This window comes from Glandiceps talaboti, chromosome 9, assembly GCF_964340395.1.
Source record: "Glandiceps talaboti chromosome 9, keGlaTala1.1, whole genome shotgun sequence".
Taxonomy (NCBI): Eukaryota; Metazoa; Hemichordata; class Enteropneusta; family Spengelidae; genus Glandiceps; species Glandiceps talaboti.
Window position 1 is genome coordinate 3,389,865 of NC_135557.1, and position 19,655 is coordinate 3,409,519.

General features: G+C 33.9%; 2 protein-coding genes and 1 pseudogene across 2 annotated transcripts in view; all 3 read left to right on the forward strand.

Moving 5' to 3' along the window:
- The window catches only part of LOC144440436 (hydroxylysine kinase-like), a 204,871-nt gene extending 203,459 nt beyond the window's left edge, over nt 1-1,412 (forward strand). The window contains exons 3-4 of the mRNA XM_078129807.1: nt 254-428; nt 958-1,412. Coding sequence (XP_077985933.1) covers nt 254-428; nt 958-1,412 — 630 coding nt within the window. The remainder of the gene's footprint in view (nt 1-253; nt 429-957) is intronic.
- A 3,521-nt stretch (nt 1,413-4,933) lies between these two features.
- LOC144440437 (zinc finger protein 862-like) lies at nt 4,934-9,841 on the forward strand (annotated as a pseudogene).
- A 5,863-nt stretch (nt 9,842-15,704) lies between these two features.
- Nucleotides 15,705-16,652, forward strand: LOC144440438 (neuropeptides capa receptor-like). The gene has a single exon (XM_078129808.1). It carries the CDS (start codon nt 15,705-15,707, stop codon nt 16,650-16,652), a length of 948 nt encoding a protein of 315 aa, XP_077985934.1.
- Nucleotides 16,653-19,655: the final 3,003 nt, after the last annotated feature.

Sequence of the window (19,655 nt, forward strand, 5' to 3'; positions counted from 1 at the left end):
TATTAAGAAATGGCAAATAGATCATGTGTGTGTGTGTGTGTGTGTGTGTGTGTGTGTGTGTGTGTGTGTGTGTGTGTGTGTGTCGCTTTAAACTGGCAAAGTTTTAGTATGGCTATCTCTCACAATTTACAGTGATAATTGAAGCGGTGAATGTGCATCAACTTATTTACATAAAGTCTGATGTTACCGTATTATAATTTGCGGGAATATTTAGATAAAGAGATAACACTTGTTACTTATCATCTCTTTGAAGGATTTTAAACATGAAGGCTTCAATCGACCAAACTTTCTTTGGTCCCTTCACAACGTACCAATCCTTGACAAATATATCCATGTCTTTGAGGAGGAAGACAAACAGACAATTCTAAAGTTGGTCATCACTGCTTTTAAGGAGAAAGTTATACCAAACTATAATAAATTGTCAAAAGGTAAGACTTTGAATCTTCTTGATGTTATAACGATACAACTGTAACTGATAACACTGAATGTTTAAGTATATACATTACAATAGACTCAGATCAAGTCGTATGTATTCTTTCATTATATATGATTTTTCCAATGTCAAAACAGGTTTGCAAATTTTCCATTGGTTAAAATGGACTTCATAATCACACCTGACTGTAAATCAGTCTATATGTCTGACTGATTGACTGTCTGTTTATTAGTCTGTCTCTCTCTCACACATTCAATTTCACACACTTCCTATATAATGATAACCCATGTTTATAGACATTAATATTTCTATTATATGTGCATACAAAAGCCAATAACAGTTAAATAAAGCGATGATAAATATAAGTTTTTGCTTCGACATTATTTTTTTCGTCATAGAAGAATTATATATAGTTTTGTTCATTATGATAATGGTAGACAGGCGGACGCAATTGTTAGATATGATTTTTGATGTGATTTGCAAATCAAAAAGGGTTGTCTAATCTTCTTCTTATACACTTTCAGGTACGATTCATGGTGACTACAATGACAGTAATATACTAGTCAACGCTACAGTCCAGTCTTCAAAGGAACATGGTACCAAGATGACCAAATATGAAATAACAGGAATGTTAGATTTTCACGACCTTTCCTACAGTTATTATCTTTTTGAAATTGCAATTGCGCTGGCTTACACAATGGTTGAAAGTAAAGATCCGTTATTATCCGGTGGTCATATGCTGGCGGGCTATCTTTCCGGGTTCAATCTGTCTGGCTTAGAGAAGGAGCTGTTGTACTATTGTGTTGCCAGTCGAATTGCTCAGAGTCTCACTTATGGAATGTTTACCTTTAAACTCCATCCATACAACACTTATGCTCTTAACACTCAGAAATCTGGATGGGATGTTTTAAAGATGTTATGGAAAATTCCAAATGTGGAAGTGCAAGAAAAATGGGAGGACATTATTCGATCACACTAAAGGTGAATTTCACTCAAATATCAACTTGACTTGGGTATTGATTTATGCCACTTATTGCATTGGCAGACCATTGGTATAACTTTAAGTAAGGGTGACCTTTTTTTCTTTTTTGTTTGTTTCTCATCTCCAGTGGAATAGTCAGGCGGGGCGGGCGGGCGAAATAAAAAAAAGGGGGCAAGGAAAAAAAATCTGAATTTTTTGCAGTTCTATTCTCTGTCCTTTCTGTCCTGTCAGTCTCTCTACAACTTATTTTCTCTTCTCTTTATTGCATCCTTGTTACAGGTCGATCTCTTTCCTTCATTGTAGCAAGGTTGACAAGTCCGTAGAACAACTTTGTAAGAAGTTGAATACTTATCATCCTGATGGATGTATATCTGTAGCCATGAACTATTGTATGATTTTATCAGGAGTACTAATACATTCGTCCTATTAATCAAAGTGGCATTGACATCGCTAGGAATTTTTTCAAGTTATCCAATTTGAATTTTAGTATGTAACTTTTTGAAACAATTGCGTGATTGTCATCTAATGAATTTTCATTATTATAAATCATTACTTATATGAAACATTTTTCTTCAGTGTGAACTTGTCAAAATAATCCACCAAAATACTTTAAGCATGGTCACACCATGTATTTGGTATGTAATTAGTTTTTGTTTCAAATGTCTACATTTATGTTCATTTAAAGTACTACTCAACATTATCGCTACACTGACTACAGTTCCTTCCCCTAGGTACAAGTCTTGACAATAACTGACAGTGACCCTTTGGTAGAAACAATAATTGATAAACAGATTATAGAGTGAATAAATCTGTTTGATGAACTTATTCTAGAGTCTATCTCACTTCGTTTGAGTCTAATATGAAAACATATATATATTATAGTCTGTTTGGATTTACATGGTTTTCGACTCCAAGTTGAGTAACTCTGATATTATAATGTTTAGAAATATTAAGTTGGATTATATAATCAATGTTAATTTAAGAGCATTGGATATCGTATAAAGTTATTGTGTTGATTAAGACATGGTGGAGAAATGCGTTAGGATAGATGAAACAAGGCATTTTGTTAATAATGTATAACACTCCTTCTATAACGTTGGCATATTTACCTTTCTTAAAATAGATTATGTCAGATATATCGTTGAAGGTAAAAGTCTTGTATTGGGTCTATTTATTTGATAAGATTGCTATTCGAGTGATTCGCGGATGCAATCGACTAGTCAGTAACTTGTTAAAACTTAATCGGGAAATTCCTGTTGGGAACTGTATCTCTAGATGACAAGGTCTAACAGCTGTACAAAGCTCGACGTAGTAATGACAGTTCAATCAATTTTAATGACGGTTCACTAGGATATATCTACTTTATTCTTCACTCTGAGCTGTGTAACTTTGCTCTTGTCATGTTTTTGACTTGGCCTTAATATTATATTTAATGTGGAAATTGAGAAATTTAAATATTGTGCTACAGATCTTACTGGCCATAGGAGCGGGGCGCATCAAATTCCCAACGCCAACGTCAGCACATGACTCTGTGCAGGTTACAAGTTATGTTGAAAATGTTATTGAAGGTCTGTGTCTTGCTGCCCTAGGGTTAATTAAAATGGTATGTTTAAACAATACTGTCGAAAGCTAATGTTTACGTCTATAGATCACAAAGGTCAGCCTGCTGAAATGGTATTACTATGACGTACGCAATGTAATTGTAGTAAGGTAGTAACTGCTAAAAGCAACTGTTCCATTCATGAACATCCCTTGGATAATTACCTCATTCTTAAAAGAATAGTGTAGTAGACAGCCGCATACTTGGAATACCAGACGAAACTGACGCACTGCCACATAATTTAATTAGGGATGATGGTAATGCTAAATAGTCGAGTAATGATAATGACACCTCGCGTCAACCAACCAACTGACTGTACTACAATGCAGATGGTATTTCTTCTCTCGACATGGAACCTTGCCCCTCACGCTAGCATTAGTTTACGATTTGATTTTATTGCCTCTTGGACATTCTTTATTAAGGTTTTGAAATATGATGATACGTATTTTGATAACTTTGGAGTGGTTTTGAAGTTACTGTGATATTTCAGATTTTGAAGACATAATATAGAAGTCCATTTAATTATTCAATTTTATTGATAAATAAGCTAGACAAGTGCACTTTTATTAATTAAGATAATTAAGATGAATAAGTAAACTTTGTGTGTGATTTTTAAACATTATAGAATGAATTTTATCATTTTACGGATAATTTGAAAACCTTTTTAACCATCTTACGACATTTAGAGACTTTCATTTTCTATGTAATCAACAACAACAACAACAACAACAACAACAACAATAACAACAAAACTCTTCAAAAAAATACTTGACCGACTTTTTCTATCCTTCGATCACATTTTGCCTTACACCGAGTGCCTTTGAATTTTGAATTTTACTCAAATTGTTAAAATTGTCTATACCTTTCATTACTTCATCATTGGTTTCCTTAATTACTTTCTTTTCAATTTCAATTGCTTGTTTTGAGGACAAAACACTATGGAGACGGGGGTGGGTTACAAAGTATATAATTGTATTATAAACAAATAGTAATTGTATCTAGGCTACCCGACCGTGTGAGGTCTAATTGATTAATGAGATAGTAATACGAGCTAGGCCATGTTATTACTTGTAATTAAGTGAATGTTGTAAGTGTCACTATAAGTGATAAATCACAACTTTTAATGAATTCAACTATAGTAGAAAAGGGTATTTTCAAAACTGTTTATCTCTGTGTTTAAATTAACTGTAGTTCATAAACACTTCCTAAATAAGGAAAAGAATTGAAGTTTATTGTAAACATGTTATTTACTGACCATATTTGTATTACGGAATGAAGCTTTGAATTTGAATAAAATGTGAATGGAGGGTGTATGCTGGAAGGCCAACTGATACGAAAGAGATCTGGTGGGGCAGCAGGAGAGCAACACGTCTTTAACGTACGGTGACTGATCTGCATCGTAGAAGGCATACTACGGAGAACTAATTGTTTCTATCTAGTCTGAACTGCTGTAAATGATGGAAAACGAATCCAAAGCTCTCGTATTGTTGGTTTGAGCATACACCATCTTCACCAAAAGTAATATGTTTTGAGTGCTTGTGAGTTTATCCACTGAATACGTGTCCTGAGATTCTGGTACCTCTGAGATAGACTGTGTGCGTCTGAGATTACAACTTGAATTTGGTCAATAGCTATCACCATAAAAGACAAGTCGGTAACAATAACATTACTTGTATATTACAACCAGCATTGGTTTTGTATAGACACATATATCATACAAACTACATTGTTTTGCAAACTTTTCGACAATGACAAGTTATAAATTGAATATTATTTAAATAACACTAATGAAAATAAGACTAGCAACCATAACATAAGACTAGCAACCATAAAATATGACTCAGACTGTAAATGTAATAATTATAATAAGGGGTTTGCGTTAACGCGTTATTCCACGTCCGGGACGCAATGCATTTGAATGGGACCCCGCGCGGAGTGGGAGAAGACGTGTCGAAACCCCGTAGCGTATAAATCCAGAGCTAGTAGTGACGGTGCAGCAGTGATAGTCCATGGGCCAGAGGGGTTACCGTGCACCCCCCCCCCCCCCCCGCCCCCACAAACCTCCAACATAGGTATTTTTTGTTCATTGGAGTCTACTGAATGAGAAACAAAATGTTAACAGTTAACATTTTGTGATGCACTACTAGTTTGGTCTCGATTTCAAATTACATGTACGTCACAGAATGGCTTCCAAAGGTTGAGGGTAGGAGTAACACATTGTCTTCCATACGACACATGCAAGCACGGACTGTATTATCCAATATATATTTGGAAAGCTTAGAAAATTTCCTTTCTAATGATATAATGTTTGCCATATATATGCCTAGAAATAAAAATTTTGGAGGCTTTAAGTTGCCGATTTTTGAAAAATCGAAATTTTTTCCGCAAAATTACATAAAAACTTTCCATTCTTTTTTTAAATAACATCATCTGATACCCATAAAGGGTGTTTGTTTATTTAGTTGAATGAGCTGAACAAGAAAAAGTAGGTTAACATTGAATATTTGTGGGTTATTAATGATTTTCTCCCATTGAAACAATATAAGCTATTATTTTGAAATACCGACGGTAGGGGGTAGGGGTAAATTATCTTCTTCTGTGCTTTTTATTCAGCATCTTAGGAGCATACTAAGACATTTTTCTGCTTGCTAGAGCATATATCTTTACAGAAAATATACTTTCTCTTAATAAAGAGCTTGTAATGTTGATTTTCATGCTAAAAATATCAGATTTCAGAGCATACTAATATATTTTTTCTGATTGCCAGAACATATGTCTTTACAGGAATTATACTTTCTTTGAATAAGTAACTTGTAATGTTGACATACATACCAAAGATATCCCATTTAAGGAAAATATCTTAAGATTGCTAAAGGTAAATAGGGTAGGGATAAGATGTCTTGCTATGTGCTTAGTACACAACGCCTAATCAATACAGTAACATGCACGTGGTATATGGTTGTTAAAATACATGTTTATTTGAATTCCTAGCACATTATATGACAACAAATGCCAAATATCTGGTTTAAGGGGAGATCGAAACACAAAGGGAGATGGCAAAGGTTAAAGATTGCGTATAACACCTGATCTATTTCGGGTTTTTAGTTTTTATTTTCAAATGTGATAAATTTTACATTATAATTATTCAGTTTTCGCTATCCCTTTTGAAAACATATACTTTACATGTGAAAAACTGCAGAACAATAATTGCTATCCAAGCTTTTAAAGAAATATATTTAACAAAAGTTCAAATTTTCTGTCCATCATTCAGATGTTACTTATTTTAATGATAAGTCCTAAAACTATTAAAGTGCAAGCAACATTTAGACTCTTTACTTGAAAAAATACAGGAATTACATGTATGAGGTTTAACTTGTTAGTCATAAAATGCACGTACAGTGTAAAGCTGACATACCTTTGTGAGCCTAGGGTTTTCTCTCTTTTTGTAACCTTGGCATGGTAACTATATTTGATGGTCTAAAATTGATGCCATGACAAGCAAGGATGGTGTACTTTTGTGCATTTGGTGCGAAATTTGAAAGCAGCCAGGTACAGATGCCATTTTAAGTGATAACTGTCTTTCATGGTAACAACAAATAACACGTTTAAAGCAAAAATAAGTCAATTAAGTGGAATATTCCTCTGACTACTACAGTCTACCGCAATGTACCCTTGTTATGTTATACAATGCTAGTTATTTCACATATCATCTATGGACTGGAAGTATGGGAAGCACATACCAAACTTATTTGAATGAACTTTTTACAAAATAAAAGTGTTAAGTGCGTAATTATATTAAGTGACTGTTAGGTGTTTTCATTCTTGATGTACCTAACAAGAACACATCTCACACATTTCATGATTTGTTTTCATCCTGGAGAACTAAATTAGTATCAGGAATGATCTATATATTCCAATAGCTACGCATAGGACAGGACAATTAACATTATATTTGCAGGGTCAAAACTTTAGAATATTCAATTCAACTCAGTTCAATTCAATTCAATTCAATATAACTTAATGTATGTTAATTTCCCATTTTGGGGGTAAATAAAGTGGAAACAGACATAGCTATATAAAGAAAGTAAGTAAAATCAGAATGTAAAATCTATAAAACATCACACACCACAAACAGTATCTTAAAACATCATTTAAAAGCCGCACTGCGGTTGGAATAAAGGAATGTTTGCGTTGATACTGATAGCAGGAATATTCACTGCAGGTCAGAATTCAAATGAAAATACAAACAATATCTACACTTGTCCAGTTAGTTTCATTACCAGTAGACAACTCATCACATTCTTTCTTTCCTTTCATATATGAAAATTAGGTACTCATGATGTTTTGAAAGCACACATATCATATATTTGAAAATATGTTTACAGGGGTTGAACTTGATTGGTTGATAGTGAACTACCTCGAATTCCCTTTTCATAGTATCATGTACTCATTTATCATTAGTACACTGTATCTTGTATATACAAGTAACACTGAAGTAAAGCACTTTGTCTATGTGCTACACTCGTTTATAGCACACATCAAGTGTAAAAGTATACTGTTTCAATTGGTTTATTTACAAGCCTTATAGCATGTGGCCTTTGTAATGTGATCAATTAGCAAATGGAACAGTATACTTTTACACTTGATATAAACGATTGTGGTACGTACAGAAAATGCTTTATTTTGGAGTTATGGGTTGTATATAAACGTTGAGATAAACGAATAATATAACAGATTTTATGATGAAGATCTGTAACATGTTATCAAATGAAGATGACCAAGCAGACGTTATCTTCTGTGGTCAAGTTATGTATATTTTTGGGACTTTCAAAGCCATGTTTAAACAACTGGACGATAGCTAAAACAACAAAACCATTCTCTGTTACTGTCAGTGAAATGGGTAGATAACCAGCAATTTTTCTTAAATCGGATATATTTGGTATGTATGTCAACATTACAAGCTACTTATTTGAAGAAAGTATATTTCCTGTAAAAACATGTGTTCTAGCAATCAGAAAAATGTATTAGTATGCTCCTAAGATGCTGAATAAAAAGCATAGAAGAAGATAGTTTACCCCTACCCCTACTGTCAGTATTTCAAAGTTGGGAGAAAATCATTAATAACCCACAAATATTCAATGTTAACCTACTTTTTTTGTTCAGTTCATTCAACTGAATAAACAAACACCCTTTATGGGTATCAGATGATGTTATTTAAAAAAAGAATGGAAAGTTTTTATACAATTTTGTGGAAAAAATTTCGATTTTTCAAAAATCGGCAACTTAAAGCCTCCAAAATTTTTATTTCTTGGCATATATAGGGCAAACATTATATCATTAGAAAGGAAATTTTCTAAGCTTTCCAAATATATATTGGATAATACAGTCCGTGCTTGCATGTGTCGTATGAAAGACAATGTGTTACCCCTACCCTCAACCTTTCGGTGCCATTCTGTGACGTACATGTAATTTGAAATCGAGGCCAAACAGGTAGTGCATCCCAAAATGTTCACTGTTAACATTTTGTTTCTCATTCAGTAGACTCCAATGAACAAAAAAATACCTATGTTGGAGGTTTGTGGGGGGGTGCACGGTAACCCCCTCTGGCCCATGGACTATGATGACAGGCAGAAAAAATGGAGTTGCTGCTAGGCTAAGGCGTGATGTAAATGAATCATTAATTTCTGTACATTGTGCTGCGCATCGTTTAAGTCTTGCTAGTTCCCAGGCTGCTAGTTCTATTGATTCACTGAAGAAGTATCAGCTAGTTTTAGATAATCTGTTTTAAGTTTTTTAATGCTTCACCTGTACGTTATAATAAGCTCAGAGAAATTCAAGATGTGTTAGGTGAAATGCAGGTAACTTTGCAACAACCAACTCCAGTACGTTGGCTGTCAATACTCCAAGCAGTAGAGGCTGTATATAAGTGTTGGGACAGTTTAGTGGCTACTTTAGAGAATGAGACTGCTGAAAAAAAAATAATTCTCATGCTAAGGGTTTATTCAATGAAATCACTAGTTTCAGTTTCCTTTCAATAACTGCTGTACTTATGGATGTTTTACCTGTAGTATCCAGGCTGAGCAAGTTTTTTCAAAGAGAAGATATAGATTTGTCTGTAATTAAGTCCAAGGTCCATGTTGCTTGTACTCTTCTCAATGACATATCTAACAATCCCTGTTTATTGAAGCATCTTTGTCAGTTTAGAGAAGAATGTGTTAACTTCACATACAAGGATATTAAGTTGCGTCCATGTGGTAGAGATTTTGATATAGATGGCTTGTATCAGACCTACATTAACCAGATAGTTAGTAACTTGCATGACAGATTCCCAGAGAGTGATTTAGATCTTCTGCACTGCTTTGGTGTACTGTTAAATCCAATGTTAGTTCCTGCAGATACAGCTCAGCTTATCACATATGGTGATGATCACTTTGATAAACTTGTAACTCACTTTGCTAGTAGACTTGATAAGGATAGAGCAGCAGATACTTTTTAGGAGTATAAATACCTGATGCATTGTCATAGGAGTTTGAATTTTAGACAGTTTTGTAAACTTTGCCACCACAGAGATGATTTTCCAGACATTTGTGAGTTAGTTTCCATTGCAATTGTCATCCCAGTATCTAGTGTTCCTTGTGAAAGAGCATTCTCATGTCAGAATAGAATCAAGACCAAACTTAGGAATAGATTTACTGTCAATCACTTATCAAGACTCATGAAGATATCCTTAGAGGGTAAACAATTGAAAGAGTTTTCATTTAATAGGGCTGAAATGAAATTTAATGTTGCAAAAGACAGAAGGAAGTATTTACCTCATGTTGTATGATAACTAAATATGTAACACAGTATGTATTGGAGAGCATGTAATTTTAGTGTGCATCATTGTACAGATACGTAACAACATATGCATTCAAAATAAATGGTATTTAATAACATGATGATAAAGTACATGTGTATGTGTTGATTTATTATGAATGAAAGTTTATAGAGACATTTGTGTGGATATGAGTGATAATAAATGATAGTAAAATAGGACCCCATTTGTTAAGGGACCCCATATTTTCAGCAGTGTTGGGTCCCTGGGACTCACTGGTTTCAAAGTCTAGTGCAACCCGTCTGACTAGCAACCATGACCATTCTATTGGCAACATATAAATATAAGCGTGTTGCACATAGATAATAATGTTAGCACAACAACGTGTAATACACAAATATGTATGAGTGAAATGATCATGAAAATATCATAAACTAATGACTAAATGCGTCTATATGTATATATATGCAGGAGGCCAATGTATACATGACATGACTGTATTGATATTGGTAGGTATAGATTATTAAGTTATGGGTAAATATGTCAGTGCTTTAGACATGCTAATGACAATAGGACCAGACACAGATTCAAATCACGTTGCATATGGCTAACAATATAGTGTAATGGATGTCAAATGATTTGAACTAATGTACATGACCATTCTCTTATTACAGATACTACAGTGTAAGTCAGTATTGCATCTAGCTTGGGTTAACATCAAATTAGTTCTAAAGCATGTGACTTATACTTATTTGATTATTTTCTCACGTGAAAACTATTGTATGTCTAATAATGTGATATAAACACTTTTTCTTACTCTCTAATCAAAATATATAAATATGTATTTGTGTAAATCCATCAAATAACAAGATATAAACTGACTGCTTTAAGTTTCCATGAGGTCAAAAATATAGACTCATATTAATTGTTGGAATGCAAACGTCTGAGCTATAGCTCATACATGATATGCCCCTTCATTGGGAAATTAATTATGCCAAACTATATGAAATTCGAAGCTTGCATACTTGAAATATGCTCCATTAGGATGTTGACTAATTACTGAACATCGTTATTTATGCAAATATATCACTAATATACATAGGATGTATATACATAACACAGTGTTCGACCAATCCCGTGGCCACGATGCAATGTCCTAACCATAGGTTGTCTATCAATATAATACAGTGTTAGACCAAGGCTGTGGTCACAATGCAATGTCCTAACCACAGGATGTCTCTGACTGACGATTGGGTATTATTTCGATCGCCAATGAGTCCAATAAATACGAGTGATACTGCACGATGTTTTGTACATTTATCACTATAATTGTATGATTAGTATAAAAAAGGTGGTCAACACAAGGCCATTGTGAAATTTGCAATTTCCTTTTGTTTTCGAGCTTGAAACAGAAACTAATTGTCTAAGACATCATGGTATTTATCAAAACTCACAATATAATACTGATATCATAAATATATACTCTTAGTGTTGATTGTAATTTCGTGTTCAGAGCGCCGTCTAAAGTTTTGATTGTAATTTCGTGTTCAAACGCGCTCTAAAGTAAACGACAAAGTGTTGTTCGGCGTACGACTCATCTTCCAATGATCAGATGTCAATTGCAGTATGATTCTAGAAATAGAGATATAAACGTAATGTAGACGAATAGATTGTATGGGTGGTATCCCCTTCTACATTGAGCATTCTTTTAACCACGTAGGAGGCCATTTAGTGGCATCAAATCAAATCATATTATTAACAGCCCTAGTCTAGAGTACTTGAATATTGTCTTAAAGCTTCGTGGTTAAAAAGCCCTAGTCTAGAGTACTTGAATATTGTCTTAAAGCTTCGTGGTTAAAAAGCCCTAGTCTAGAGTACTTGAATATTGTCTTAAGCTTCGTGGTTAAAAAGCCCTAGCCTAGAGTACTTGAATATTGTCTTAAAGCTTCATGGTTAAAAAGCCCTAGTCTAGAGTACTTGAATATTGTCTTAAAGCTTCATGGTTAAAAAGCCCTAGTCTAGAGTACTTGAATATTGTCTTAAAGCTTCGTGGTTAAAAAGCCCTAGTCTAGAGTACTTGAATATTGTCTTAAGCTTCGTGGTTAAAAAGCCCTAGTCTAGAGTACTTGAATATTGTCTTAAAGCTTCATGGTTAAAAAGCCCTAGCCTAGAGTACTTGAATATTGTCTTAAGCTTCGTGGTTAAAAAGCCCTAGTCTAGAGTACTTGAATATTGTCTTAAAGCTTCATGGTTAAAAAGCCCTAGTCTAGAGTACTTGAATATTGTCTTAAAGCTTCGTGGTTAAAAAGCCCTAGTCTAGAGTACTTGAATATTGTCTTAAAGCTTCGTGGTTAAAAAGGCCTAGTCTAGAGTACTTGAATATTGTCTTAAAGCTTCATGGTTAAACAATCTCCGTTATGAATACATTAATATGATAATATTTCATGGTCGACGTTACCAGGTGTTAACTTTAAAAATCAACATTTTTTTCAAACATTGACCTTTGCCCTTGAACTGGATCTTCAGGTTTACCTAAATTGAGAAATGTCCTACATTATCACAGACACTTGTAGTATTTTTTTAAATCGTGTCTCCATTCAGTCACACAGAAGTAATGCATTTGAGGGGGACTTCTACGAAGACTTGTTTGAATACGATAAACTGTACTAGTTGTAACTAAGACAACCACAATATCTTCACTGAAAATTGTTAATAAGATATTCTACATGTTAATCAGTGGTCAATATTATCCACAAGCAGCGGAAAAAACGGTGTTGGTCATTGAGGGTGCTGAGTTTTAATTGCGGAACCAAAATCAATTTGATTAGATTTTTTTTTTATTGTGTGTACCGCTACAAAAAAATACGTTTATACCCACATATGATGCAATTATGTTGATGGAGTACAAACAATATCAAGTTGTTGCAACAAAACATTATTGAAAAGAACAGTTGCAGCTGACATTACGTACATATTTATTTATTTATTTATTTATTTATTTATTTCAATAAAGAACTTCATGTATACAAAAATAATGTTTTGTTTTGTTCTGGTAAAAAAAGAGTTCAAATTAATATAAGTTCTTTGTATTAAAACATTGACACCTAGGTTCTGAAAACAAGCGAAGAAAGCAAAAAAAACAATGGAAAATTGTTGTTTTCATTAGAAATAAGGTGTTTCCCACAATGACCAGTCAGAGATGGTAAACATACTACATGTGTTTATCATGCCTGCAAAGGTTTTTAGATGTGTGACCCGAGACGTACATTTTGAATACTGTATCATAGTTTTCATACCTCTGAGCTGCTTTGCGGCGTATCAAAGAATAAATCGATTCTCCTATTACATATGTATTATTCACAATGAAAAAATACTACGAAAACAACACACAAAAACAGGAAACCCATCAACCAAACAAACAAACAAACAAACAAACAAACAAACAAACAAACAAACAAACAGCAACCTGTATGTCCCTAATTGTTTACCTAATCAATGACTGTACAATTCATATGTCTGCCTGTCTGCCTGTCTGGCTGCCTGTCTGGTTGCCTGGCTGTCTGTCTGTCGGTTGGTCTGCCTGTCTGGTTGCCTGGCTGTCTGTCTGTCTGTTGGTCTGCCTGTCTGGTTGCCTGGCTGTCTGTCTGTCGGTCGGTCTGCCTGTCTGCCTGTCTGGCTGCCTGTCTGGTTGCCTGGCTGTCTGTCTGTCGGTTGGTCTGCCTGTCTCCCTGTCTAACATGCATAAATTAACCTTAACCCAATATTACGACAAATTTTATGGTAATTAGGAGGAATATATTATTAATTGTTAGGACAAACATATGCTCACTTTTTTCAGTTTTTACTTTTAGAGCTATCTTGTAACCATGGTAATGAAATGTTCACACACACACATACCTACATACATACATACATACATACATACATGCATACATACATACATACATACATGCATACATACATACATACATACACACACACACACACACACACACATGCATACATTATAGGTTACATTCAATTTTGAATGATATATACTGAACATTTCATTAAGGAATTCCACCCAGACGTATATTTTTATCAGACAATGTTTGTTTTATTGCTGTTGGAATAGAGAATGACTTGATGCCTGATATTTGGTTAGAAAGGCAAAATGTGTCATAATTGGTGCATTTATCCAAAATTATAGTAATGATCTAACTTACTGATATCATTATGTATAATCATGGTTAAATTGTCTCCGTTATGAATACATTAATATGATAATTCATGGTCGAAGTTATCAGGTGTTATTTAATTCAACCCCATTTAAAGCAAATTATTGCCATTTGATATCGAGCTCGTCACTATTTACCTCATCCTTTATTTTCTAAATCTATTTATCTTTTCGACATCTTCGCCTGACCCCCTCTAATGTATATGATGAAATAGGCAAAGCTCGCATTGAATTATTGCCCACTTAAGTTAGCCCAATGGTTAATGCATGCTGGAGATATCACATACAAAAGAATTATTCGATATCATGAAATATTAGAGTTTAAGTTATAACCATGGTAACACAACTCAAATGTTCAACAAATGGTTTAAGTACCTGCTTTGAAGTTCTTATATACATTCAGACCAGTTTGAAAGTCACATATCAGATAATTGGCAATACAATGATAATAGTGTGGTGTGAAAGTGGTTGCAACATCATTGAAGCAACATCCGGGGGCTGATGGTGATGTGCATACACATAAAATAATACTTTTCGTGATACAGAAATAAAAGTAAAACTGACCAGTACGGCAGTGTCTTCTCACTTTGGGTATTCGTCTAGTTTACACAAACAAAGGTAAGCCAATAAATGTCTCAATTCCGTCTCGTTCGATCCTTCAATTTGTTATTATCATTATTTTACATTTTTATATATCTTTTTACATAATTTTCATTTGGTTTGTACCTGACTTCAGAAAATATTTAATCATAATGCTAATTATTTTAATGTATATTGATGTCGAATGATAATATCATTAAATTTACAAAAATCCAGAAAAAAAGTGTAGGCTATCAACTCTACGCAGATCTGTTATCATGTGATGCTTCAATGGCCAAACATTCATTTGTCACTGAGACAAATTCTGCCTTGAATAGAAGAAATGGCAATGCGTGTTAATTATCAATGAAATTAGCATAATGTATGCAAAAAAAATTTAACTTCATTTCTTTGGAACCTGTAGTTTTTAAGGCAATTAGTAAATCGGTGTTCTAGTGTGTCAATGACAAACATTTCTGTCATTGACACACTAGAACACCGAATGTGTACAGTCTGTTTTATTTAATCAAACATTATTTTCGGAAACCAAAGCCAAGAAAAATATTTGTTTTGAAATGCGATGAGGTTGTATTTTTTCTTTCATTTTCTATTTTCCATAATATTGATCATCAGGATCGCACAGAGAAAAAGAAACTATTAGAGGCTATAAATGTTGTATTTAAAACAATAAACCTGTATGTTGAAAAGATATTTGCCTTATCATTCACAAACAAATGACTAAAACTATACCTATATGGCAGTCTTAGTGGGAATGTGCATTACTGAAGATTAACTAATTGGAAAATAGCATGGACGCAATCAAAAAAGAACTGTCTTCTAGACTTGCGACATTAAAAAGCTTTCTGAATAATCTAGTTTTCGTACTTTTCCCATTCTCAAGGGGTTATTAAAGGTTATTAGAACTTCTTAAATCAACAAAATCGATTTCTCTTTGTTCAAAACACAAAGACTGCAAAACATTTTTTTTATTTCTATATCTACAGATCTGAAGCTATCGAAAGATTTAATATTGTCATCATCTCAAACACTATGCTTAACATCATCAGCTGTATCCTGACAATGTGTACGATTGTCATTGGCACTATTGGTAATACTATGGTGTGTGTAGTTGTAACAAAATGTGAAAAACTCAGAACGGCTGCCAATTTCCAACTTGTCAGCCTCGCCATTGCTGATGGTCTAGTATGCCTTTTTGCCGCACCCATCCACTTTTACAGAACACTGTCTGTACTGAGGGACAGTTTTAACTTTGAAATATTGGGAGTAGGAACTCCAGTATGTTATCTACATGTGTTTTCCAGTCGAACTTCGATTGTGATAACCATCATGACACTGACGACGCTGAGTATTATAAGAGCTATGGGGGTCAGTCGTCGATTTAGCAAAGAAGCGATGATAATAACGATCATTATATTAATAGCCATTAGCTATACAGTTGGCATCGGCTTTGGTCTGGTGTGGGTGATAAACGGTGAGTCATTCATGTTCTGTATGAGCACTGAACTGCCCGAGATTGGTGGTATCGAGGCAAGCAAAGGGACGACCGCTTCTTTTATTGTCAGTTCAATTGTAATAGTGATGTGTTACGGGTACATCTGTTACAAAACAAGAAGACACCAGAATAGTGTAGCGCCTCATCTCAACACTTCTCAACAACAGAATAATGGACCTCAACGTACAGACATTGCAACGGCTAAATTATCTGCTATTCTCATCTTTGGATTTTTGGCATTCTTTCTTCCGTTTGTTGTCTACCTCCGTCTTGTTAACAATGGTACTGTTTCCCGAGATTTAACCAAGCTGTCGTTCTTTCTATCTCTCAGCTATTGCGGAAGTATGTTCAATCCGATAGCTTACTCACTCAAATCGAAACAATTTCGACAGGCGTTGATATGTTGCCGTAAACCTGACATTGTCTCTCCTATGGTGAACACAATATCACCTCACTTGCAAACCGTAAATATTGTGGGAATGGAAAATGTGCCAGGTCCTTCTACAAGGCCATGAAGTTTAAATTTGCATAAAATGTGGTGTTGTGATTATGATATTTAACATTGGCATACAGTATCGGTCAGGCCAGGTACAGGCAAGGCCAGGTACAGGCAAGGCCAGGTCAGGTAAAGACTGAATATTTGTTTTGGGATTCACTTTGACATTCGGCGTCATCTGTTTTTATTTGCAATATATTTCATGGCAAATTTGACATTCTCTTTTATAAATGCTAATTCAACAGTGTAAGTACTCAAATGACAACCATTCATTACCAATTTTAATTACCGCTCATACGGAGCATGCACATTTCAATGTGTCGTAGAGTGTGTAGTAGACATTATTGTTCATCTCTAATTATACATTTTTTTAAAATTCTATTTCTTTTTACTTAGAAAAGGTCACTTTACTTGATGATGTTATTGTTACTTAGAGAAGTCACTTTACTTGATGATGTTATTGTTACTTAGAAAAGGCCACTTTACTTGATGATGTTATTGTTACTTAGAGAAAGTCACTTTACTTGATGTTATTGTTACTTAGAGAAAGTCACTTTACTTGATGATGTTATTGTTACTTAGAGAAAGTCACTTTACTTGATGATGTTATTGCTACTTAGATAAGGTCACTTTACTTGATGTAATTGTTACTTAGAGAAAGTCACTTTACTTGATGTAATTGTTACTTAGAGAAAGCCACTTTACTTGATGATGTTATTGCTACTTAGATAAGGTCACTTTACTTGATGTAATTGTTACTTAGAGAAAGTCACTTTACTTGATGTAATTGTTACTTAGAGAAAGCCACTTTACTTGATGATGTTATTGTTACTTACAGAAAGTCGCTTTACTTGATGTTATTGTTACTTAGAAAAGGTCACTTTACTTGATGTTATTGTTACTTAGAAAAGGTCACTTTACTTGATGATGTTATTGTTACTTAGAGAAGTCACTTTACTTGATGATGTTATTGTTACTTAGAAAAGGTCACTTTACTTGATGTAATTGTTACTTAGAGAAAGTCACTTTACTTGATGTAATTGTTACTTAGAGAAAGCCACTTTACTTGATGCTTGATGATGTTATTGTTACTTACAGAAAGTCACTTTACTTGATGTTATTGTTACTTAGAGAAAGTCACTTTACTTGATGATGTTATTGTTACTTAGAAAAGGTCACTTTACTTGATGTTATTGTTACTTAGAGAAAGTCACTTTACTTGATGTAATTGTTACTTAGAGAAAGTCACTTTACTTGATGTAATTGTTACTTAGAGAAAGCCACTTTACTTGATGATGTTATTGTTACTTAGAGAAAGTCACTTTACTTGATGTTATTGTTACTTAGAGAAAGTCACTTTACTTGATGATGTTATTGTTACTTAGAGAAAGTCACTTTACTTGATGATGTTATTGTTACTTAGAGAAAGTCACTTTACTTGATGATGTTATTGTTACTTAGAAAAGGTCACTTTACTTGATGTAATTGTTACTTAGAGAAAGCCACTTTACTTGATGATGTTATTGTTACTTAGAGAAAGTCACTTTACTTGATGTTATTGTTACTTAAAGAAAGTCACTTTACTTGATGATGTTATTGTTACTTAGAGAAAGTCACTTTACTTGATGATGTTATTGTTACTTAGAGAAAGTCACTTTACTTGATGTTATTGTTACTTAGAGAAAGTCACTTTACTTGATGTTATTGTTACTTAGAGAAAGTCACTTTACTTGATGATGTTATTGTTACTTAGAGAAAGTCACTTTACTTGATGATGTTATTGTTACTTAGAGAAAGCCACTTTACTTGATGATGTTATTGTTACTTAGAGAAAGTCACTTTACTTGATGTTATTGTTACTTAGAGATAGTCACTTTACTTGATGATGTTATTGTTACTTAGAGAAAGTCACTTTACTTGATGATGTTATTGTTACTTAGAGAAAGTCACTTTACTTGATGTTATTGTTACTTAGAGAAAGTCACTTTACTTGATGTTATTGTTACTTAGAGAAAGTCACTTTACTTGATGATGTTATTGTTACTTAGAGAAAGTCACTTTACTTGATGTTATTGTTACTTAGAGAAAGTCACTTTACTTGATGTTATTGTTACTTAGAGAAAGTCACTTTACTTGATGTTATTGTTACTTAGAGAAAGTCACTTTACTTGATGATGTTATTGTTACTTAGAGAAAGTCACTTTACTTGATGATGTTATTGTTACTTAGAGAAAGTCACTTTACTTGATGATGTTATTGTTACTTAGAGAAAGTCACTTTACTTGATGATGTTATTGTTACTTAGAGAAAGTCACTTTTCTTGATGATGTTATTGTTTGATTTGATTCGTTGCAATCAGGCTGACAAAACGTCACTGACCCCCCCCCCCCACTCTCCATCTGTAAAACCGAAAACAGGCTGACCCCCCTATCACTTAATTCCAATACATTATGACACCCCCCCCCCCATATCATATTCACATGAGACGTATTTTTTTATCATGACTCAGTGTGGGCACATTTTGCCGTCTTGCAAATACTTTATAAGATCCCAGGATAGGACTATCATAATTATAATTATTGACTACACAGGGTAAATATATTCCAAAAAGAGTTTAAACGCATCTTTACAGTAAAAGGTAGGGGAAATGAAATATAGTTTGATAGCACCTTGACAGTAAGAGGTGGGTGAAAGAACTTGAGACTGGGATGTGTCCACCTCATGTGGGTCCTAGGGGGTCTCCCATAGAAGCCCTGTTTCACTCTTAAAGCCAATTTTAGGATATTCAGACCCTTTCAAGCAATAACCTCCAATCTTTACAAGACAGCACCATCAAGTATCAGAAACTATTATTTATAACTTACATACATAGAGTTAAAATATGCTCTTAATCATTATAATAAAGGTCAGCACATCTAATGGTAGTATCATTGGTAGGGGAGACTTGGAGTTTTAAGGCAATTTTTGACTATCTTGGCAAACATTTCACATCTTTAAAAGACAATATCATCTCAAATTAGAA